This window comes from Simochromis diagramma, unplaced genomic scaffold, assembly GCF_900408965.1.
Source record: "Simochromis diagramma unplaced genomic scaffold, fSimDia1.1 OVJJ01000421.1, whole genome shotgun sequence".
Classification (NCBI taxonomy): Eukaryota; Metazoa; Chordata; class Actinopteri; order Cichliformes; family Cichlidae; genus Simochromis; species Simochromis diagramma.
This window is the reverse complement of record NW_024387250.1, coordinates 206,493-231,110: the sequence shown is the minus strand read 5'-3', so window position 1 is coordinate 231,110 and position 24,618 is coordinate 206,493. Positions and strand designations below refer to the sequence as shown.

At 39.9% G+C, this 24,618-nt stretch overlaps 1 protein-coding gene across 4 annotated transcripts; it reads right to left on the bottom strand.

Annotated features, from left to right (window-relative positions):
• Positions 1 to 682: 682 nt before the first annotated feature.
• Positions 683 to 23,331, bottom strand: LOC120714701 (interferon-induced very large GTPase 1-like). 4 transcript variants are annotated; one of them, XM_040001045.1, is made up of 7 exons: positions 23,054 to 23,331; positions 16,389 to 16,442; positions 16,187 to 16,295; positions 15,022 to 15,150; positions 6,508 to 6,765; positions 5,863 to 6,120; positions 683 to 5,665 (listed from the first exon to the last, which is right to left on the bottom strand). In XM_040001045.1, exons 2-7 carry the CDS (start codon positions 16,413 to 16,415, stop codon positions 1,008 to 1,010), a joined length of 5,439 nt encoding a protein of 1,812 aa, XP_039856979.1. In that variant the 5' UTR covers positions 16,416 to 16,442; positions 23,054 to 23,331; the 3' UTR covers positions 683 to 1,007. The 4 variants fall into 4 exon arrangements, with proteins under 4 accessions (XP_039856979.1, XP_039856980.1, XP_039856982.1 ...); XM_040001046.1 differs by lacking the exon at positions 23,054 to 23,331 and having other exon boundaries at positions 16,389 to 17,224; XM_040001048.1 differs by lacking the exon at positions 5,863 to 6,120 and having other exon boundaries at positions 684 to 5,665; positions 23,054 to 23,329.
• Between the last annotated feature and the right edge of the window lie 1,287 nt (positions 23,332 to 24,618).

Here is a 24,618-nt window from a genome sequence, read left to right as displayed (position 1 = left end):
CAAACTTCAGACGGGCCTGGACATGCACTGGCTTCAGCAGCGGAACACGTCTGGCACTGCGGGATTTGATTCCCTGCCGTTGTAGTGTGTTACTGATGGTGACCTTTGTTACTTTGGTACCAGCTCTCTGCAGGTCATTCACCAGGTCCCCCCGTGTGGTTCTGGCATCTTTGCTCACCGTTCTCATGATCATTTTGACCCCACGGGATGAGATCTTGCGTGGAGCCCCAGATCGAGGGAGATTATCAGTGGTCTTGTATGTCTTCCATTTTCTGATGATTGCTCCCACAGTTGATTTTTTCACACCAAGCTGCTTGCCTATTGTAGATTCACTCTTCCCAGTCTGGTGCAGGTCTACAATACTTTTCCTGGTGTCCTTCGAAAGCTCTTTGGTCTTGGCCATGGCGGAGTTTGGAGTCTGACTGTTTGAGGCTGTGGACAGGTGTCTTTTATACAGATGATGAGTTCAAACAGGTGCCATTCATACAGGTAACGAGTGGGGGACAGAAAAGCTTCTTACAGAAGACGTTACAGGTCTGTGAGAGCCAGAGATTTTCCATGTTTGAGGTGACCAAATACTTATTTTCCACCCTAATTTACGAATAAATTCTTTACAAATCCTACCATGTGAATTCATGGATTTTTTTTTCACATTCTGTCTCTCACAGTTGAAGTGTACCTCTGGTGCAAATTACTGACCTCTGTCATCATTTTAAGTGGGGGAACTTGCACAATCGGTGGCTGACTAAATACTTTTTTGCCCCACTGTATTTGACACCAGATTCCTCACAGAAAAACTACTGTACTGAGTTTCCATAACATTTGAGTCATGTGTTATGTGTGTCATGCTCACATGACACACATATTTAATAATTCAAAAGATCATTAGTGACTGAATGTATATATTTTTCTCAGGTTTTATTATAAAGCCTTAAATTTGTTTTGTTTTTTTAAATGAAAAAAACAAAACAAAAACAAAATGAAAGATGCACACAGAATGCCAGTTGTTACTTTATGTCAAATGACTCTTGGAGACATTTTCCTGCCTGCTGTTTTGTGATATTTTTCCAAGTAGCAGGAATATCAGCAGGTTCTGTTTTATACTGTTTGGCAAAGTCCATGTTGTACTTTGCTATCACATATTTCCAGTAGTCTGATGCCTCAAGGCTCACATCTGGACGGATTATCCAGTCTGGGTAAATTTCCCTGTGTCTCTTATAAGGGTGATATTTATGGTTTGTATCACGCCAACGAAACTGTTGGTCACTGATCACAAGAGAAGAGCATATGTCAGTGATCAGTTTTTGTGTATTTGGCCAACTAAATCCTCCAAGACCCTGAGGTCGATGCAGTGCAGCAAAGTGCTCAAAATGGGCTACTCTTCCTGCATCACAGGGAGTTTTGCAGAATGGACACTGTTTGCCACAACCAACCAGTCTGTTGAAAAGCTCATTCTGGGGCTGCACATGGAGATGCTGTAGTTTCATTTCAAAGCTTACATTTTTAAATTCTTTTCTCAGATCTTGTTCCATCTCATTCACAGACACTGTGAGCCAGTCAGCAAACTGTTTCTTGTCAGCATTGTTCAGCATCATGAAAGCTCCAAGAGCATCCTGGGAAATGACCAGTTTATCACCAAGTTCTTTACAAATATCTTCGACAAATGTCTTCATATCATCAGTCTCTCCTCTTTTGGCCTTGTTGATGGCATCATTTATGCTTCTGATACATGACTGAAGATGCCTGTCCTCAAACTCAGATACTGACCCAGTTGAGAAGTGCTCCACTATTTTGTTGAGAATCCATGACTTTATATACTTCTCATATGAGTCAATATAGCTCACATAATTTTCAAAATCATCCTTTGAAAGTAAATCCAGTAAAACTGAATACTGGAAGGACATTCGATTGCTGAACTGCTCACATGTCAGCATTTCACCAATGATATCAGGTCCCAGGAACCAACTGATAAAGTCTTCAACAGCAGGCTTCAAGCACTGGTTGGTGAATTCTTCTGCCTTCTTCTGACACTGGTCTCTTTCATGGAACACATCAATGAAATCATCACGAAACCTTTCCTTGTATTTAATCAGACATCTGTAGGGATCATTTTCTTGGACGAAATCTTCGTGCATTTTCTGAAACTCTCTGGCTGCAAATCCACAGATGTGCTGTTTCAGGGAAACTTCAAACTCAGTGTCTGTCTTAACATCTTGATTGCTTTGTAATTTCTCATCAATGATGTTGAGGATCTCCTGGATGTAAGTATCTGAGTAGTTGTTTTTTCTTTTCACTATTTCTCTCGCAAACTGAGAGCAAACATTGATGATGCTGTCAGCCAGTTTTTGTACAGCCATAGTGTGATCATGAATGATGAACCACTTCCTGGGTTTGTGTTTACATCGGTTGTAGAATCCTTCAGGTGTATATTTGAAAGGCTCTTTTCCACAATCCTGCAGACTTTTGTAGCTTAATAATTCACATGCATGACTCCCCCTGTGTGACAGATTGATTATCAGGTAGTGAAATGTGCTGGTGAAGACATTTGTGATCTTTTGTTCAGAAAAAGAAAGTTTCTTCAGAGTTTCATTCCACATCTTATCAAATTCTTTGTCCAGCTCTTCATCACTCATCCGGACATTTTTCTTTCTGAATTTATCTATTAACACATGAACTGCCTTTTCAATCTCTTTTTTATAGTTCTCTTTGATTTTTTCAATTTCTCTCATCCCCTCTCTGTTTTCTGCTGCTGCTGTGAGCTGATTAAAAACAGATCTCTCCATTTCTTTTCGAAGGCTGTTTGCACTGTTTAAGAATTCCTCTTTGTATCCCTCATCCAGATAAACATGAACATCTGTTTGCTGAAAATAATGTGTCAGATTTTCTAGAAGTCTTGTCTCCCATGTGGACAGCACTGTGGAGGCTTCACTTTTCAAACATGTGAGAAATTCTCTCATGTCAGACGATTCAGATTTTGCGGCAACTGTACCAAAATTGGAAATTCTTCTTTCTGCGTTTGATACAAAGGTGTACATTTCTTTTCTGAATTTCCACTCCCACTTGTTGAATTCTGTGCAGAGTCTCATGTATGCATCAGCTACGAGGCTGTTTCTGAAGCTGAAGATGAAGTTTTCATGCTTTACTGCATTCCACAGACTTGTCATCCACTCTTTAAACTCCAAGATATCATTAGCAGATGACTCACAGTTTCCCAGCAGTTTGATGATGTGTTTCTTGAGCTCATATACAGCCTCACTGTACCCTGCACTGACTGGTGCCATTGGTGGGTTTCCATTCCAGAGTCCAGGAATGTACCAGTTCCCAGTGTCTGGACTGTACTCCATCACATCAGTGAAGCTCTTGTTCTCCTCTTTCTTTTCCATTCTGGCTGCTGCCTGGGTCATCTCATTCAACTGTTCCAGGAGCAGTTTCCTGTCTCGTAAGTTCTTCTCATGGGCTGAAACATCGGACACATTCTGGTGAACGAACACACATTTTGGCCTTTTGCCCACCTCCTTCATCCTGAGAAAAGCATGCACAACTATTTGTAGGATGTCCTTCATTTCAGTTGAATTCTCCATTGCAATATTAACAATGGTGACATCACTCAGCCCCACAACAAGTGTAGCAAGCTCATTGTCGTGCTCATAGCTGTTGTCTAGTTGTGCAAGTTCTGGTGACTTTAAGCCCTCAGTGTCAATGATCAGCATGAAGTCACAGTTTAGGACTTTTTTCATGTCTTCATTGATTTTGATGAGCAGCATAAAGGCACCTCGAGTACATCGACCACTGCTGACTGCAAACTGCACTCCAAACATGGTGTTAAGGAGATTAGACTTTCCTGTGCTCTGAACTCCAAGAACTGTGACTACTAGTATCTTTCTGTTTGGAGACACCAAGTCACTGAGCTGAGAGAGAACATCACTCACCCATCTGAGAGGGATGTTGGATGCATCTCCATCTACAAGCTCAAGAGGAAATCCATCAAGCAACAACTCTGCACACAGTTTGGGCAGATGCTGCAGCTGTTGACGTGCTGGATCTGTTTGTGGAAGGGACAGTGAAGCTTCATAGATCTGACCCATTTCACGGAAGAAGTGTTCAGTCCCCAGTGAGCTGTTAGAAATTTGTCTGTCAATTTCTTTGATCTCCTCTTTGTTCTCAGAGTTCTTACATTTTTCTTTATATTTTTCCTGAAGTTCAGAAAGTTTTATACGAGACAGGTTATCGAGGTTCATTCGCATCCATTTCAGGAAATAAAACCTCTCTGTTCCTGGGCTTGATATTGCATTGATGAAACATGTCATAGCTGTCGACATCTCATAAGAGTTCTGCCTTTTCCGCAGTTCTTTTCTGTCTTCCTGAAGTTGACTTTTGTAATCTTCTATATTTCCAGAGCCAACTTTTCGAAGGCGAAATTCTTCCTTCTCTAAGCAGGTCAGTTCTTTCCATATTTCTCCTTGCCGTGGAAGCTGATCTTCTTTGTATTTAAGGATGTCTTGAATTTCTGCAGTGATGGCTTCTGCATTTGTCTTTGCAGTCTGGCACTCTGGAGAGTCTTCATCAACCAGGATTCCCAGGTCATGGGCAATGTCTGCCATCTGCTCTATTGTCATCTTCCCTTTCTTTTCTTTAATTACATTTCTAACTTTTTGCCTCAAATATTTTACAAAGTCTGCATCATTTCTTTGTTTTTTCCTAATAATGATATTGTTCTTAGTTAAGCACAAATTAGTTTCTACCTTCTTTAAAGCATCCAAAGTGCAGCGTTTGCTCTCACTGTTACCCACCAAGAAGATCTGTGCCTTGTGGTGTTGGTTAGTAAGTAGACTGCACTCAGAGTCCAAATTGTCAAAGAACACAAAAACTGCTGCAGATGTCTGACACAGAAAGGAGTATTGTGTTTCAAATGAAGCAATGTCACCACGAAGGTTAGCTACAGCCACTGGTTGACTGAAAATATCAATGTTTGTGTTTCCACAAGGAAGATACCAAGTAATCTCAGTCAGTCCGTTTGAGATTTTTCTTGGACTGTTGCCACACTCCATGTTGCGGTGAACAAAGGTGTCATGGTACTGCTGAGAATTGCTCAGAAGCTTATTGAGAAGTGCTGACTTGGACAAGGAGCACTCACCCAGTCTGACAAAGGAGATCATTGGAAGTTCAGAGAGAACGATTCTGTCTTCAATGAAGCCCTTGGATTCTGACAGAGACTGAGGTCTGTACTTTTTAACAATGTCTCTCATGGCCCACAGCATGAGTGTGCACTGTTTTGTATCACAATTCGGAAGCAGCAGAGGCACAGAAAACTGACATGTGGACATTTTTAGTGCCATTTCCTGCTGCAGAAAACCATCAGAACACAGAAAGAGAGCAGCGATTATGTCGAGTGGGTTTGGCATGTCATCTGTGTTTGAACTGTCCAAATCCTCTGCATTCCCTGTTTCATCATCAGACTCACAATCCGATGTACATGTCATATTCCTAGCTGCCACATTAACCATCATCAGTTTCTTTAGAAAATACCATGGAAAGTCTGAGTTACTCTTGGCAGGTTCATCATTGATGGTCGTCTTATCAATCTCAAGTATTTTGCTCAGTGACAGTTTCTTTGTGTAGTACTGTTGTAAACCAAGATCTTTTAGTAAGCACTCCAGGTGTGTCTCTGTGGATTAAAAAAAAATCTGTTATTTCATTGTCATTTTACAACATTTTACATATCCAAAATCAATCTTTTTTATTCAAGATCTTAAATACAATCATTCTCATAGCATTCTATCAAGAATGAGTACAAAGTACTAAGTTACAATTGTGTACACTTCATTTTTTTAATTTGTTTTTTTCTGAAATATATTAACTCACCAGTGACTGCAGTAATGCTGACTCCACTGCTTCTGATGTTCTCAAACACAGAGTAGAGAGTGAATGTGTATTGAGTTCCAGCAGTGAGAGATGAGACTGTGTGAGTTACTGGTCCATCTTCATTTGGAACACTGATGTCTGTCTCTGTATCGTTAAACTGGAGAATATAGCTGATGTTGTTGTTGACTTTATCCCACTGCAGAGTAATGCTGTTCTCATGATATTCTACTGTTATGAAACTGTCAGCATTTGGAGGAGCTGGAACAGGAAGAAAAGAAAGACAAAACATCTGTGTAAAGTACATTTCTACTGAACTAATCTTTGATATCTAAACCTGCAACAATTAATCCAGCATCTGATTGCGTCCATCCCCTCCTCACATCATTAAAAAGGCCAACCAGTCAACTTTACATACATTTTATGAGGTAACAATGCAAGTATGCTTACTGTAGTTATCTGGTTGTTGAGTTTACCGTTAGAATTATTAACTGTATTTGCTGTCTTCAGTCTATATTTTCTGTGAAACAGCACAGTATCATGAAAAACCTATTATAACCTGTGAATATATTCTAAACTAATTCACTGAACTGCAGAGAATGGCTTTCTTTTTGCCACAGTGCATATTGTTGAAATATATGTACTTACCAGTGACTGCAGTAATGCTGACTCCACTGCTTCTGACGTTCTCAAACACAGAGTAGAGAGTGAATGTGTATTGAGTTCCAGCAGTGAGAGATGAGACTGTTTGAGTTACTGGTCCATCTTCATCTGGCACACTGATGTCTGTCTCTGTATCATTAAACTGGAGAACAAAGCTGATGTTGTTGTTGACTTTATCCCACTGCAGGGTGATGCTGTTCTCATGATGTTCTACTGTTATGAAACTGTCAGAATTTGGAGGAGCTGTAACAGGAAAAAGGTTGGAAAAATTCAACGGCTTCACCTAAATATCAAACTAGCTAAATGAGTTCTAGTTTATAACATTTTTGTTTGATCATTTGTCCATTTTGTATCCAAGAGTGAAATCTCATTCAGACTGGGTTCATCTGTCGAGTCATTGTGGTGGTGTCCGCCTCTCAATTTGGTGGGCACTGGCTCCAGAGGTGAGTTTGACTAAACAGACCATCCTCTGGACGCTGTTTAGTTTGCCCACCCCCAAGGCCCTATATGTATATGTTATGAGAGTGTAAGTAATGTGGATGTCTCGGTTGTGGAATATAATTGAGGCACAGGTGGCCAAGAGGGGACAGAGGAGGAATGCTTCCCCTGCAACTCAGTGACACACCTGTACCTCTTGGCCCTGCATGTCTGGTGCTGTGTGGTGGTGTGCTGGAGCAGGAGTAGGGAGGCATGTGGGGATGGGAAGGGAAGGATTGGTGGTGGTGGTGGGGGTCAAAGTACCCCCTCCCTGGAACCAGCTTCTCCGCTGAACCCGGTAGGCACCCATGTTCCCTGGAATCCACCAATGGCAGGGGACCAGGCCTATCCGCACCGGGGGCCACAGCAGCAGCACTGCCAAGCCCCAATGAGCCCGGGGCAGCCCACCCGACCCTGCCACAGAGGAAAAGTACACCCACCCTTACATTCAATGAGCTCCCAGACTACATAAGACAATAGACACCCAGGTCGAGTTCATCCTCCACCTCTACTAAATCCTTCCTCTAAATACAGAGTGAACTCGTGGAGAGCAGACACCGCCCGAAAAGGATGGTAACAATCTCCCTGCCAGCTCAAGAGGCTCCCACTTCCATCGATGCACCAGAGGTCCCCCAAACTAGGGCTGGACCCTTTACAAACCACCTTTAGTTCCATTAGAGCAAGCTGAGAAACATTAAAAAGTGTAACCCTAGTCACGGTTTATTAATAAAAATAACGAAAATTTCACTAGGCCAATATTCCCACCACTCAATTCATGCCATCGGTAAGGACAGAGCCAATGAGTTGAATGGACTTTTGAACAGATTCAACACTGCTGTAAATGCTCACCTCAATACTGACTTAACTATAGTCAGCCTGTAATCCACAGCCACACCCTTCTCTCTCCCCACATTGCACCATAGCCTCCTGTGAACATCCTGACATTCCTCCCCCACCTGTCACATTCATTCATAACCAAGTTCAGAGGCAATCAGAAGACTCTACTCAGGCAAGTCTGCTCAACCAGAAGCAGTGATTGCCTGTGTCCTCAAGGGCTTTGACCCCAGCTTTGTGGAGTCTTTCATAAACTGTTCATGATGTCAAGAATCGGCTGTGTGCAGGCAGAGAAAGACCCAAATGCAAAACTCACGGAAGCAGGACATGAACTCAAAGCTTTATTGGTTGATGAAAGGCAAAAAAAGAAACAATGCAAAACTAAACTGGGAAATTCTAATATTAATCTACTCAGGGGGACACAGGGAGAGACACGGAGCCATGAGAGAAGACGTGACATGGAACGGAGGGAGACGCGGACATAAATACACTGAAAGATAACGAGGAATGTGGGAGCACATGGGGAAAGCAGCTGACACGAATAACAATAATGAGACAGGGCAGGAGCAAACACAACATGACGTACACTGAAGGGAGACTATCAAAATAAAACAGAAGGTACACACAGATGCAGACTGGAGATGGAGAGAGAACATGGAGGAGCACAAGGGAGAGCACAAACATGACGAGCTGGGGAAACATGATGGAATAAAACACAAGGAGGGGAACAAGGTAACCAAGGGAAGCAAGGCACAAGAACTCACAGACACACAGAGGGAGACAGAGGGCAAAGACACAAGGGGGAATTTAATAAACAAAAACTAAACAGAACACCCTAGAAACCACAGAATAAATCCTTAAAATAACAAATGAAATTAACATAATAGAAAAACACAAGAACACTGAGACCCCTGGGTCAAAATGACACATGATGAGTCTGAGTCTGCAGAGGGTCCCAGCGCTGTGAAAGACATTCCTGTGTCAAAGACGCCATGTCCCCCAGGATTAAAGACCTGTGGTACTAACTTCCCATGTCATGAAAACCCTGGAAAAACTCATCCTTGTCCACCTCTGACCTATTGTCATGCCACATCAGAATCTTCTTCAGTTCGCTAACCAGCCCCACCTTGAAGCTGAAGACGCCATCATATTCATCATGCTTAATCAACTGAGAGTCATGTTTGTGCGTATTCACATCATTTATGTTAATGAGAGTGTGGGGAGTGAGTTAGAGGGTGGGGTGGGGTGGGCTGCTTTTAACTATGTAAAGCACTTTGTGCTACTTTTTTTTTTGTATGAAAAGTGCTTTATAAATAAAGACTGATTGATTGATTGATTGAATGTTCCCTCTAATTTTTCATTCAATTCAATTCAATTCAATTTTATTTATATAGCACCAAATCACAACAAAAGTCGCCTCAAGGCGCTTCATAGATACAGAGAAAAACCCAACAATCATATGACCCCCTATGAGCAAGCACTTTGGCGACAGTGGGAAGGAAAAACTCCCTTTTAACAGGAAGAAACCTCCGGCAGAACCAGGCTCAGGGAGGGGCGGCCATCTGCTGCGACCGGTTGGGGTGAGAGAAGGAAGACAGGATAAAGACATGCTGTGGAAGAGAGACAGAGGTTAATAACAGATATGATTCAATGCAGAGAGGTCTATTAATACATAGTGAGTGAGAAAGGTGACTGGAAAGGAAAAACTCAATGCATCATGGGAATCCCCCGGCAGCCTACATCTATTGCAGCATAACTAAGGGAGGATTCAGGGTCACCTGGTCCAGCCCTAACTATATGCTTTAGCAAAAAGGAAAGTTTTAAGCCTAATCTTAAAAGTAGAGATAGTGTCTGTCTCCCGAATCCAAACTGGAAGCTGGTTCCACAGAAGAGGGGCCTGAAAACTGAAGGCTCTCCCTCCCATTCTACTTTTAAATACTCTAGGAACAACAAGTAGGCCTGCAGAGCGAGAGCGAAGTGCTCTAATAGGGTGATATGGTACTACAAGGTCATTAAGATAAGATGGGGCCTGATTATTTAAGACCTTGTATGTGAGGAGCAGGATTTTGAATTCAATTCTGGATTTAACAGGAAGCCAATGAAGGGAAGCCAAAACAGGAGAAATATGCTCTCTCTTTCTAGTCCCTGTCAGGACTCTTGCTGCAGCATTTTGGATTAGTTGAAGGCTTTTCAGCAAGTTTTTTGGACATCCTGATAATAATGAATTACAGTAGTCCAGCCTGGAAGTAATAAATGCATGAACTAGTTTTTCAGCGTCACTCTGAGACAATTCATGTGTCTGAGCAACACACAAACTCCCTAAGCGATCCCTTGGACCACTGTGAGCAACAGCAGACGTGTGCACTGTGGTCACGCCGGCATCGAATCCATCCAAGTTACATGGTTTATTAAAATAATCAAATTACAGCGTTTACATTTATGTTAGACTACTTTTAATTAACTGCTTTAGCCCACTTACAATGAAAATTTCAAAAAAATTTGTTCAAGACCTGTGTAGTATGTTAACACTATTGGAAGTAAAAATAACTTGAACTCCAATTTTGAAAACAAAACTTTCTTTTTTTTTTTAAATAAAGCTCTGACTTGTATTATGAGTCTGTGGTCTGGGAGAGAGTCTGTAACTCTCTGTCTGCAAAATACAGTATATAATGACCAATGTTGGGCAATTAATTCTATAGTTACTTCTTCAAAAAAGTAACTCAGTTTGGCAAACAACGTTTTTTGCAGCTATTTTTTTAAATGCAGCCGAGGCATTTTTAAATAAACATTTCAAACTATTTACAGAACAATCAGCTGTTCTGCATCAAATCTGATGCCACACAAATTATTTGTGCCACTCCAAAAAATAATTTCTGTCCACTATGAGATAAAGGAGAACAAGAGCCTGATACCTGCAGGCCTGACAGCAGGAGATACATCACTCCTGTAACACCTGTAACATTCAGCAGTCGCCTCATTGTTCTGACACACACAACAAAACTATTGACTACACTACACACTAACTACACAAGATTTGCGCTAAACGTCGCAAATCTCTCACATCTCAAAGCACCGCCGTCACTCCTAAAACTTCCCCCTTCCTAAACAACTGGTCATGGCCATGTTGCTATATCATTTTTTGATTGGTCAACATGGTACATTTTTCGACCAATAGGAAAGGGTGGGTTTTTTTGGTTTTGGTTTTGCTCGCAGGCGGAGAGCGCTTTCGAGTGTTTTCCTTATAAAACGCCGTTTTTACCGTTTCTTCCTGCAGTAAATATAAACAACGACAGTATTCAGAAAGAAAACCAAACATTGCAGATGTTTTTATCACAACTCTGGTTTTACGTGGCCTATCAACACAATTTAAAAACTGGTATAAAGTCCACACTTTTTCCGTCAATTGTTCCGTCTGTCCTGCTCACATCTCCAATAGTTGTACACGTTGTCATTAACGTGGCTTCACTCCACATCAGCCACGCCGCTTTGCTCGCTAAAACACTGGTGTCTGCACATAAGGACGCTGTCATAGCCTGTCAACCACGTTGATTAGCTGCGTGTATACGAATGTGAATCGCATAAATGGCTGGACTATGGGATAAGGTGGCATCGTTCTAATCCCATACAGGAGCAGCCAGTCACTTACTAACTAACACTGAAAAACAGAATTGTTAAAGTTTTAATTTTAATTTCAATTCAGGTTAGATTTTTTTTTTGAGAGCAACGTAGATTTTCTGTGCGCAGAGACCGTGCCAGCAGTGTGCAATTGCGCGCAGCTTAGAGGGAACATTGGGCGGGATGGCTGGGGATTTTCTTGCTTTTTATTTGATTCTACGCTTTAACAGACACAACGACTTCCCTTATTTCCATTTGTGACAAACATGCCGGAGATTCTCACATTCTTCTGACACCTTGCAAAAAAAGAACCAGCCAGAAGAAGAAATAGTTGTATAAAACTACAGCAAAATGAAAAATATGAAATGAGCCCGTTTTGTGCATAAAATTGTAAACATTTCTCAGTTTAAACACTTGTTATGTTACTTATGTTCTGGTGTAAATAAACGATTGGCTCATGTTATTTGAAAGTCTTTTAGTTTTCATTTTGTTCAAATTTAAAGAACGTCCCAACTTTTCTGAAATTTGGGTTGTAATATTACAGCAGTCTCCTCCTTGAGTCCCCACCTTACTGTGGTGGAGGTTTTGCTTTACCCCCTGGTAAGGTCTGCCAAGGGAAATTGGTCCTGGGTGAGGAGCCAGACAAAGAGCGATTCAATTCACAGTCAACCCCTGTGACTATCAAAAGAGCAGGGGAGGTGTGTACCCTGACTGGTGCAGGGTTACTGGGGCCTCACCCTGGAACCAGGACTGGGGAAGGAGCTCAACGGAGAGCGCCTGATTAATGGGTCTTAGCCCATGGGGCCCGGCTGGATATATTAAATGTCTGAATGGTCAAACTAACTGTAAAATTTAATCCATTCACTTTATATTTTTAGAACTTAACTTTGAGTTTTTAAATTAATGGGTTAAGAGGTTTACAGTGAAAGCTATCAAAATGAAATTCAACTCAGATTCATTTATATTTACTTACATATATTTATTAGGCAAAGACACTACAATGATACTGATATAGGGAGCTATCTATAGCTAACTAACCAAGTCAAAGTTTTTCTGAAGAAAGCGCCATTGCTTGGTGATACCAAGTAGATAGGCTCCAAGGGAAGGAGGGGGGCACCTAGTGGTTGACCTCTATGACCTCTACTCATTTATTGGTCTGCTCCCCTGTAGAGATGGCACGATACCACTTTTTTATGTCCGATACCGATACCGAGATCATAAATTTGGATATCTGCCGATACCGATATGAATCCGATATAGTGTTTTTTAATCAACAAAACTGTTTTTTAAAATATCTTGCTGCATTTTGAAAGTCTGCAAGTTCATACTCAAGTTTAAAACAACAACTACACTAAAGCTATTCTGTTATACCTGTATACAAAAAAAATATTTCATAGTTCAGCAATACTGATCAATCTAATAAACTTAGACCTACACCATCCTCCCTATTCTGGTTTTTTCAAGAGTACTTAGCGTAAATATTAAGCAACCTAACTAATAGGGTTCCAACTCCCAGCAACAACAAAAATAAATAATTAAAAAAATAGGGAACCACCCCTCACGCGCCACCTCATGATGCTTAATCGACGTAATCAACCTTAATTTGATGCAGTGTGAAAAAAAATGCACAGAAATCAATTATTTTTCAAGAAATATTAAATAGATTCAACATCTTTCTTCAACAAAATTGCAGACTGCACAGATGGTACCTTCCCAAAGTAAAAAGTACTATAGCTTACTAGGGTATATATATTAGACTTAATAGTCACTATATACAGTAATTGACTTCTATTCATTTTACATCAAATTAAAACTTTGGGTGTCAGATAATTATTTATTAAAAGCTAGACATTTTAAATGAGAATAAGAAAGAAAAGTATGTCTTTGTGCCCCCTTTTCCCAGTTAATGCCCTATCGGCCCCCCTGGCTAAACTTTGCTAGATCCGCCCCTGCACAGTTACCAGCCGTCAGCTACGTAGAAAAAGATCCTGGTGTAGAAAGTAATATTAAATAAATTCTAACAACAGCTTATCAAGCTTAAACGTGCTGCTGTTGTTCAGCCGCTGGTTTCCTCTTTCTGGTGCAAAGTGGACCAAAAACAAACAAGAGAGACGGAGTCACGACAGAAAAGCCGATCAGCTGATCATTTAAGCAGTTTCACGATTGAAGTAGCAGCAGGCGAGCGAGAGGCAGTCGTTTGTTAAGCTTAACGTGGGAATGCTTTACAAACATTCAGAGATGGACTTACACACTTGCTTTACTTCTCTCGGGATAACTTTGTCGGAGATGAAATGCCGGGTTGCTAGCGAAGCTCCACATGCTATCCAGACCACCGACAGGTCCCGCATGCCACAGCCGCTCTATCACGTGATGCATACTGCTCCGACGTGCTAACGTTCTGAGGTGAATTACGGCGTGTTGCAACTTTTGTGAGGTGCTTTCGTGATATTTAATGGATCGGATTACATTTTTTATTTTTCTCCGATATCCGATCCAGTAATTTAGGTCAGTATCGGACCGATACCGATACGTAATATCGGATCGGTCCATCTCTACTCCCCTGTAGGCCCACCAACTCTAGGAGGTGCTGTAGGGGTTAGGTGCATTATGGGTCGGGTGCCAGTCAAGGATTGGGGGCCATGGAATGTCATCTCTCTGGTGGCTGAGCTGAGCTAGCGCATGAGGTTGAGAGATACTGGCTAGATATAGTTGGGCTTGGGCTCTGGAACCAGTCTCCTGGAAAGGGGCTCTTGTATCCCCTCAGTTTTCTGACTGCACACTGGAGGTTTTTTCTGGTGGACAAGTTTCCCTGTGCTTCTAGGTTGGAAAACAGGTCCTGACAATTGTTTGTGCTTATGTGTCAAACGATCATTCAGAAGTCACTGGGTGGTGTGCTTGAGGGTGCTACTGAGAGACTTCAGTGCTCATGTAGACAATTGTAGCAAAGTTTGAAATTTATGAAAAGACTTTTCTGTTAAAAGTCGAATGCAAGAATAGACCGGGGGCACTGCCAGGCAGTCCCAGCACACCCTCAAAATACGTGTAGGTGTGCCAGGTCTGTCCTGCATACTCCCTTGCCATGTGATCCAACTCACCACCAGGTGGTGGCCAGTCAACAACTCCGCTTCCCTCTTCACCTGAGTGTCCAAAATATACAGCCACAGATCCAATAAGACAATTACAAAATTGGTCACTGAGCTGAGTTCTAGGGTGTCCTGGTGCCATGTGCACTTATGGACATCTTTATGTTTAAACATAGTGTTCGTAATGGACAACTTGTTCAGATCAGGGAGATTTTAAAACATTGACTTGTGGATCTGTTTCTCACATTGAAATTTGTGTTTACACTGAGTCCATGTATTCTAACTTTATGAGCTATTGTCTTACCTTTTTTCTAACTTTGTGCATATTTTACTTACTTGTGTGTGCAAGGCAGGGCACAGCATCCTCATTTTCTTCTGGATTCAGGCTGTGCGTGTTTGTCTCTTGAATGTTTTTTCTCTTGCCTGCAGCTGGCAACATATTTTTGTTTGTTTTTTGTATTTTAAATAGCTATGACTTAAATTTACTTACTTGTGTGTGTATGTCTGCTGCAGCTGGTCACAATGTAGTTCTTCGTTTCACCAGCAGGAGTGTCCAAATGTTGCGAAACGAACTCACTTCTGATATTAAACAATGTTGTGGTCACGTGACAACAAGGAACTGTGGAAGTAACAATAATGTGGAAATCATACTATAATGATCATACTGTATGTATCATCATGTATGTATTATTTGTATGTTCTCCATCTCCTCCTGTCATGGTCCTGGGTCGCTGACCAAGCGTTTTTGAGTTTAGTGTCATTATTTTCTAGTTTCTTCTGATTTTGTATTAGTTCTTAGGGTTTGGTTCTTGTGTTCAGTGTTTTATTATTTCTACCTGTGTTCCCTCCCCTGCACTGTTTGTGCCCCTGAGTTTGTGTTGCAGTATAGTTTGTGAATTTCCTGTTTTACTTTGAAGGTCTTGTCTCATGTTAGTGTGTTCTGTTTTACTTCCTTGTCTAGTTACGTTCAGCTGTGTTCCCCTCTGGTGTGACATTACCTTGTTACCTTGTGTGTATTCATACTGTGTGCCTGCCTGTGTTCCTTGTCGCGTCGTCTGTGTAACCTGTGTAATTTGTCTCTCTGTTTTCCATTTTCCACTCTTCATCCCCTGTGTCATCTCCATATGTTTTTTTCCCTGCGTGTTATTCTGTGACTTATTGTTTCGGGTTTTGTTTGCTATTAGTTTCCCCAGTTTAGGGTTATATTTAGTTCTGTCCTCGCCACTCCCGTATTTGTTGGCTATTCCCTACTGTAAATAAACGCTCACTCATATCATCAGCCTTTGCCTGCATTTTGGGTCCTCCTTCACTACACCACACGACTGCTGCCATGGCCGTGATACTTCCTAAATGAGCGGATCAATCTTGATGAAGCAAAAACATTACCTAGGACTCAGTGCCAATATTGTTTGAGTATACACATATATTATAAAAATCCCACAACTGTAATATATTGGTAACGTTTGACATTTTAATTGAGCACTGAATAGAATATCACAGTATAGAATAGTGTTTCACAATATAATGTATCATAACCTACTCAGTGACTGTAGCATATGTATGTATGTTCCCTATCACCTATGTTTGCTATTAATGTTAACGTTTTATTGTGTGATTCTGGCATAGCAATGAAAAGCATAAACATGATTTTTTACCTCCTGTAATGATGTGTTGAAAGTCTCCGCAGGTAGAGCATATTGGTAATGGAGGTTCATTTACTTCCTCACAGTAAAGCTCAAAATATAAATCTTGATCACTGATTGCCTTTTGAGAAGTGACACATAAACACATAAACATACATATTGCAGAAACAATATCTCAAGAGGACAGAATTTCTGTTTCAATTTTTTTTTTTACCTCCATAGTTGTTACAGAGTCTTCCATCCTATTGTTGCTCCAGACAGCTTCTCTCTGTTGACAGTTTTAGAGACCAATTATCAAATCTTGAAAAAAATGACACCCAATTCTGTAGCCTTCTCCTTCAACAATTGAACAGTTTTAACACTGTCATCATCACATTAACCTTGATTTTCAGGCTCCTTTGTAACCCTGGGTCCAAATACCTGTGCATACATCTGCATACAATAATCTAACATACCATTTCACGATACATGATATCTTCTATTCAATACTTTTGTCTAATCAAAGTTTTAGATTCTGGTGAAATGTTTAGGCCTTAGCCTCAGAATAATTGTAAACTCAGACTGTTTTAAAACAGTCTGTAGCTGTTTAAGCTGAAACGTCCTCTTTCTTTGCTGAACTCAAAAACCTAGTCTCTATTATTTACAGTAATAATCATCTCATTATATAGTAATATCTGGCATACTATGAAATTTCACCAATCACCATAACAATGATAAAAACCCTTTGCATCTTCAGCAAAAAAGATGTGTACAGATAAAGCTTATACAACTTAATGCACTAAGTCACAGACTGAAACTTTAGTAGTAAAACGAAAAAGAAGCAAATAAGTATAATGGGCTTCACAAATTCACGCATAAAGCTTGTATACAAACATTTCGTGCACAAATCTGTGATTCATCACTATTTTCGTACTTAAATTTGTTCTTAGTCTACAAATTTAGAAGTGCATCATACCAGGCCTTTTGTTATACCCAGTGGAGTGACTGTGAACATGCCCCACTTTTGTGGGCCTGGTCTGATGCATGTAGGCCTGGTCTACTACTACTACTACTACTACTACTACTACTAATAATAATAATGCTTCCCATAGAAACAGATTCTAAAAAAAGCAACTTAAAATTAACATAAACATGTAAATGTTAAAAGAATGCCAAAATATCAAAACTATAATAAAATATACAAAAAAAGCCTAAATTAATGAGTTTAACAGGGTTTTAAAAGAAGTCACTGATAATGCAAGCCAGATTTCTTTTAGGCAGTGCATTCACTCTAATTGCCTTTTGTGTTTAAGAAGGAAGTGGGAACGATTAATAGGTTTCTGTTTGATGATCTTTGGCTGTGCACTGGTTGGGACAGAAACAGCAGTTTGAGTGTGTATTCTGGGTCCAGGCCATATAGCAGTTTTAGACTTAGTATCAAACAATAATAATAAGAAATATTAAAAGTTATACAATGGAATAAAAACAATTTCAAAAGAATGAGAAAAAAAAGAATGAAAAACCAAGTCACAAGCAAGATTAATAAAAAGCAGGGATACAGCCAGGGGACAAAGAACTTCTCATAATTCAGAGCAGCCAAGGGGCAGTGACATCCAAAATTTCATGGCACAGCAGCCTACACCTATTGCAGCATAACTAAGGGAGGATTCAGGGTCACCTGATCCAGCCCTAACTATATGCTTTAACAAAAAGGAAAGTTTTAGGCCTAATCTTAAAAGTAGAGATAGTGTCTGTCTCCTGAATCCAAACTGGAAGCTGGTTTAATAGAAGAGGGGCCTGAAAACTGAAGGCTCTGCCAACAATTTCTACTTTTGAATACTCTAGGAACAACAAGTAAGCCTGCAGTGTGAGAGTGAAGTGCTCTAATGGGCTGATATGGTACTACAAGGTCTTTAAGAAAAGACGGGACCTGATTGTTTAAGACCTTGTGTGAGGAGCAGGATTTTGAATTCTGGATTTGACAGGGAATTAACAGCTAATGAAGGGAAGCCAATATAAGAGAAATATGCTCTCTTTTGCAGTCCCTGTCATTACTCTTGCTGCAGTGTTTTGGATTAACTGAAGGCTTTTCGGGGAGTTTTTAGGACTTCCTGATAATAATGAATTACAGTCGTCCAGCCTAGAAGTAATAAATGCATTAATTCGTTTTTCAGCATCACTCTGAGACAGGATATTTCTAATTTTAGAGATGTTGCGCAAATGGAAGAAAGCAGTCCTACGAATTTGTTTATATATTGTTCATATATTGATTCATGGTTTTCTTCAGTTTGTTAGCTACTGCAGGATATTTTGTAAGGCGGTTATATGCTATAAAAAGCAGGGCCAGGAAAATCTCCATCATATTTTTCTGTGTTTTATCCTCAGTTACTTTGACACATAGGCATCTGCTGTGATGCTTACACCTCTGATGAAGTGTCAGCTTTGTTTTTATATATAGATATAAAAATATGGATATCTACTGATAAATGATAAGAATTATATTTCTGAGTCAAAATTGAATCGAATCAGGAATCACATCATTTATAGAAATCAGTGACAATACCCAGCCCTATATATCACCCTGTTTGCCTTTAAGTTCCAGATGTAGGCTGACCATTGCTTGAAGACTGAATGGGGCTGGCTGCAAATTGGGACCTGTCAAGACCAATGACTGTAGAAAAGATGGACGATCTTACTGCACTTCCTCCCACTGTACAAAAATTTGCCAAAATTTCCCACTTGTGGGAGCTGCAATGTTGCTCTTTGAGCCTGAGTGTGCGCATAGTGACTTGAGGTGGAGTGTTTATGTCACGCTCCTGCCCATAAACCCACTGGAGTGACTGTGAACATGCCCCTCCTACACTTTGTACTTACCCTGGCTGCAGTGTTGCCAACTTAGCAACATGGTCGCTATGTTTAGCAAGTTTTCAGACCCCCTTAGTGACTTTTTTCCAAAAAGCGACTAGCGACAAGTCTGGCGACTTTTTCTGGTGTTATTGGAGACTTATGACAACTCTTTCACGTGACAGCACGTATTGCTCTTACTCGTATTGCTCTTACTACGCGTACAAACTGCAAATGAATCGCACATGAGTGAAGTTTATCTGCTGATTGGTTTACTGCAATTGATGACTCAGTTTACCTTAAATTAAGGTAAATACAGCCACATCGCTATTATGAAAAAGATACACAGCTTAACATCTTACAGTTCTGCAACATCTAAAATAACTTTGTTAATTCGCTTGCTAGATTAACCGTTAGCAAAAGGAAGAAAATGAAATATCACGATAGAATATGGGTAAAACGTGCATGCGCAGTGCCTTTGTTTTCATGCGCACGTGGCGGAAAAAGCACGGCGGCGATGGAGAATGAGAAGGGCAAAAGTGGATTGTGGAATGAAATAGATGAACCAGAATTGGTTTGTAAAAATGGTGCAACTTCAGTGGTGTGGAACTGGTTTGGCTTTTGTCCGTCAGATACACACCAAAGCACAATTTTTTGTAGAACATGCAAACGACCTGTCGTTATTACTGTATTTTTCCCACTATAAGGCACACTTAAAATCCTTTATTTTTCTCAAAAATTGACAGTGTTCCTTATGTATGAATTCTGGTTGTGCTTACTGACCCCGAAGCAATTTTGTATGATACATGGCACTTAAAAATCTGTCAAAAAATGTTTTAGCATGACTTTGGTAAGCTATGAAACCGCACCGCTTGATGGATTGTTGGAGCATTACAGCTACCGTAGTCAGGAGCCTTGCGTCGTAATACGTACTGTGCTTCAAAATAATATTATCATACTGTGTGTGTATAAGGACCTCAAAATGGCACCTGTTAAGACATGCATACAAAGCGGATTTTAAACTCAAGGTGTCATGCAGTGGAACATGGGAACAGAGCAGCTACAAAAGAATTCAGCATTAATGAATCAATGTTACAGAAGTGGAGGAAGCAAGAAGAATGAGTTGAGTAAAGTTAGACTTATCTGGCTGTTTTGTTTTGCTTAGCTTAATGTGCCTTATGGTCCAAAAAATACGTATTTGACTTATTTATTTGGCACACTGCAGTTTAATGTTGCAAAGCACCTCTTTAAGTTTTTTGGCCACATTGCCCTGCCCTACTGCTAAGTGATGGTGGTCACTTTCAATACAGAGCCAATGAGAACCAATTGAGAATTGATAAGGAATCAAATAGATAAGCGATCTGGATAATGGAATCAAAAGGTCTAAATTCTTATCAATTCCCATCCCTGCTCCTTGAAGTGGAGTAAATCAACAGCTTTGCATCTGAATTGTAAAGCTCAGAACACCTCCCCCACTCCACTACTTTTTTTACTTTTACTTTTTGCTTTTCTTAAAACTTTTTTTTTTATTTTTTACTTGTTTTGATCTTCAAAAGAAGGAGTTTGGCTAGGCCACGGTAAATTTCAAATCAACACAATATATTGAAAAACAAGTAGTGTTTATTTAATATTTTCCTTTTAAGAACCATAAGAGTGAAAAGAATAACCATTCCTTTGGTCAGGTACAAGGACAGAACACAAAGAGTAAAAAAGGAGGCAACAAAAACTATTGCTCAACACTACTTGACATTTGTTTTTAAACATTGTTTTTTTACTGGAATCTTGCCCAGCATTTATTACATTACACAAGAGGCTGAAGGGGGAGGTCGTGCTTTCCCTTTGGTGTGATTTTTGTTCAGTGCTTAAATATATATAATAATAAATCCTATAACCTTACTGTGAGGTTTTTATGGTGGCAGCTTAGACGCAGGGAGACACAGAAAATGATGCAGGATGACACAGGGAATGAACACGGACATACCAGCAACACACACCAGAAAATACAGGGCTTAAATACACACAGGGCAATCAGGAAAAGGGAGACCGGAGGGAGACATGGCTGGGAATAATTGGGCATAACGAGACAAGGGGAAGCGGATCTAGAAGCACTGACAAGAGACACAGAACTTCAAAATAAAACAGGAAATACACTGACTAAACTCGACACACGCAAACTTAACACAGACTGGGGAGACAGAACATAGGAACGTGAAACGTGGAACAGGAGAGTACAACGGACACAAACACTAGGGATAATCATAAAAAGCAACCCAAAATAAACAAAACCACAGAATAATAATAAACTTAAACATAAACACGGAGTCCACAAACTCCGGACCATGACACCTTCAGTAATAGTAATAAATCACACAGCAATAGTACATTCATGTAGTTGTAAAAATCATGATAATATATTAAGTAGTCCAAAGTATTCAGAATACGTTACTCTCACTGAGTAACGTAATGGAATCCTTTACAAAATACATTTTGGGGCATGTATTCTGTAATCTGTAGTGGAATACATTTTAAAAGTAACCTTCCCAACACTGAATGGCAGTATTGCATCTTATCTCGGTACTCAATACTAAAACCACCACAAACCACAATGTACCAAAAACATCAGAGCAATGGCAAAACAGAAGGGTCGACAATATGGAGGCATAAAGGGACAAAGACTTTGAAAAGTGTGGGAGCATTTAACAGAAAACAAATTTGAATCCAGACTGTGCAAACTGTTTTGTCTTGAATATATTTATATGCTAATGAGACAAATAAGTAGCCATAGAAATTGTATTTTGATTGTTATTGTGAAGCTTTTATTTTGTAGTGATGGGAATTCCGGCTCTTTTTAGAGAACCGTCTATTTTGGCTCGGCTCACTAAAAAGAGCCAACTCTTTTGGCTCCCAACCAGCTCTTTAGGTTGGTTTTGTTGCTTTAATTAATTTATTATCAAGAACAATATAAAATTATGCACAAAAGGAATTACTAATGTAAAAAAACGTGGTTTTATTTATATATGTTTATAGCTACCTAGATCACTTAAATTACACAATTGAAAGCATTTGTCTTGTACATGCTTTGTCTCTAGGGGCCACCGTAAATATACTTTTATTTATTCACTCCACATAAAATGTAATAAATAAATTATAAAATACAGAAACCAACTATTTACATTTTATTCATTTCAACTTTTAACTGCTTAAATTTTCAGCTTTTTCCTTTGAACAAATTTAAAGTGAAACAACACAAAACACTGCAAACCACAACACAATAAAATATAAATTAAAATATGGGGGGGGAAAAGGGGGGGGAAAAGAACGCCCAGATCGTTAATTAAGGGAAAAGTTGGCATTTAGAAATATTAATATCACACTCAACTGACTGCGTTTTATCTTCCCATTGCACTGATGGGTGAACAGTTCTTAGGTGCCTGTGCATGTTGTTTGTGGAGCCGGCTCTATATGATATCCTTTTCTTGCAGACTCTACACTCTGCCTTTGTTTTGTCATTAAGATTGAAATGGTTCCAGACTTTGCTTCTTTTCTTGGTGTCACTCATTTTCTTTACTGTACCTTTCTAATGGGAGGGTGTTGTCTCTTGTTCTTGCTCCCGGCTCTCTTTCTTTCCCTCTCCCTCCTGCTCTTGTTGTGTGCTACTGCTGCTGCAGTGTAACTACCGCCCTGCCCCCTCAGCTCAGCGCTGAGCAGAGGGGGGAGGGGCGCAAACGCAAGGCTCTGTTTGGTCTCTGCTCAGCGCAAACACAAGGATGACTTGCAGCATGAAGCGAAAAAAAGTGAAAGAGAGGGCAGGAGAAAGAAAAAAAAACCCCACGGCTCCCAATAAGGAGCCGGCTCGCATCGTTCACTTCTAAGAGCAATTTCGTTCGCGACCGACAGATCACTAATGGCTACGCATTTGAAATTATTAGGCTGATTATTGCTGTTACACAAAGCATATCTGCTATAGTTTTGGTTTTTAGTCTTCCATGTCATGCACATAACAGAAACAACAGTGACAAAAAATGGCTTAAAAATGACAAAAAAAAAAAAGCATACCTTTATCAAAGAGATCTGTCAGTTTCAAACATTTCATTCTGTCATCCAGTTTTTGGGGGTTTTGTTGTTTTGAATTTCCTGTTTTTGCCGTGTTGGCAGTAGAATTGTTCTTCCTTTTACTGTTGACGTCTTTGAGTGGAGCAGGGGGATTGTGACCACTCGTTTTATGCTGTGAGGTTAACTCTTTCCCTTTCACTCAAGATCATGTGATTTCTTCTAAAGCCTTTTACAGTAAACTGCCTCTGATGATATGGTGCAGAAAGGTTTTCTGCTGTGTTGCAGAAGAAAGGGTATTTATTATAAAGTGAATTCTGAAACTATTAAACAGGTTAAATCAGAATACTTTATTGATCCCTAGGAGAAATTATGTAAATACACACCTTTCCTGCATAATGAAGTATTAAACTTCATGGTTACATTCACGCGCAAAAGTGAGAGTTTATATAATGAAAATCTCCACAAACACACATTTACTAAGATGAACAAACTAAGAAGGCAATAAAAAAAATATGTGATTTACAAAGTTTAGTTTGAGTTTTTAAACAAGAGAAAAGAAAAAGGTCTATTCATTTTCATGTTTTTCTTACAAAAATCTTTTTAAAAAGGAGATCAATGTGTTCCACATTTAAATGAGGTATTCTATAAGCTGCACTTTTTGACAGCAAGTTAAGTACATTAACAAGAGCAAACTTAGTAGTTGTATAGACTTTCACTTTGAACCATTCAACTACATTTTGAGTGCTAAAGTTAAATGTCATTACAAATTACTAATAGTACAAATCTGTTGTTCAACGGCAAAGAGGGCATACACGTTGGAAGTGTATCCATACATTTCAGTTTCTCATGAACACTAACCACAATTCTTAACACCAGTTCAAACTTGTATATACACTCAAGCTTCACTAACAATGAATTTGATTGGTCATTGCTCATACAAGTACAAAGCAGATGCACGCATTCAAAAGAACGTACACATGCATGACGCTGATATATACAGGGCTTCCTCAAGGGAAATTTAGTCTTCTATAGGTGCAACTCAGAAAACCTTGTCACACAACTTTGAAAAGAAATTTGTAACAGCAAATATAGGGTGAGTTTATTTATTTTTCCCTTACTGTTAAAAATCTTTGAGCAGTTAACAGAGATGGGCAGTAACGCGTTACAAGTAACGCGTTACTGTAATCTGATTACTTTTTTCAAGTAACTAGTAAAGTAAGGGATTACTATTGCAAAAACGGTAATTAGATTACCGTTACTTTCCCGTAGGAACGCTGCGTTACTGCGTTACTAAAACTGTGATTTTTTTGCGAGAATGTCTCATGACAGTGACGTAAGCGAGTGCGCCGTTAGTGACAACAGCTGTGTGCAGATCAACAGTGGATCATATATCGATTGTGGGAGAGAGTATGAGCGTGAAGCGTTTAAAGCGTGGAAGTACTGACCTTACTTTGAGTTTGTTTCCAAACAAAGTGACAAAAACATCAGCGTACGTTGTGCGTGGGAAGAAAACTTCTTTTTACAGCAAAAAAAACCCCCTAAACAAGCACCGAGTGCGCAACGACGTA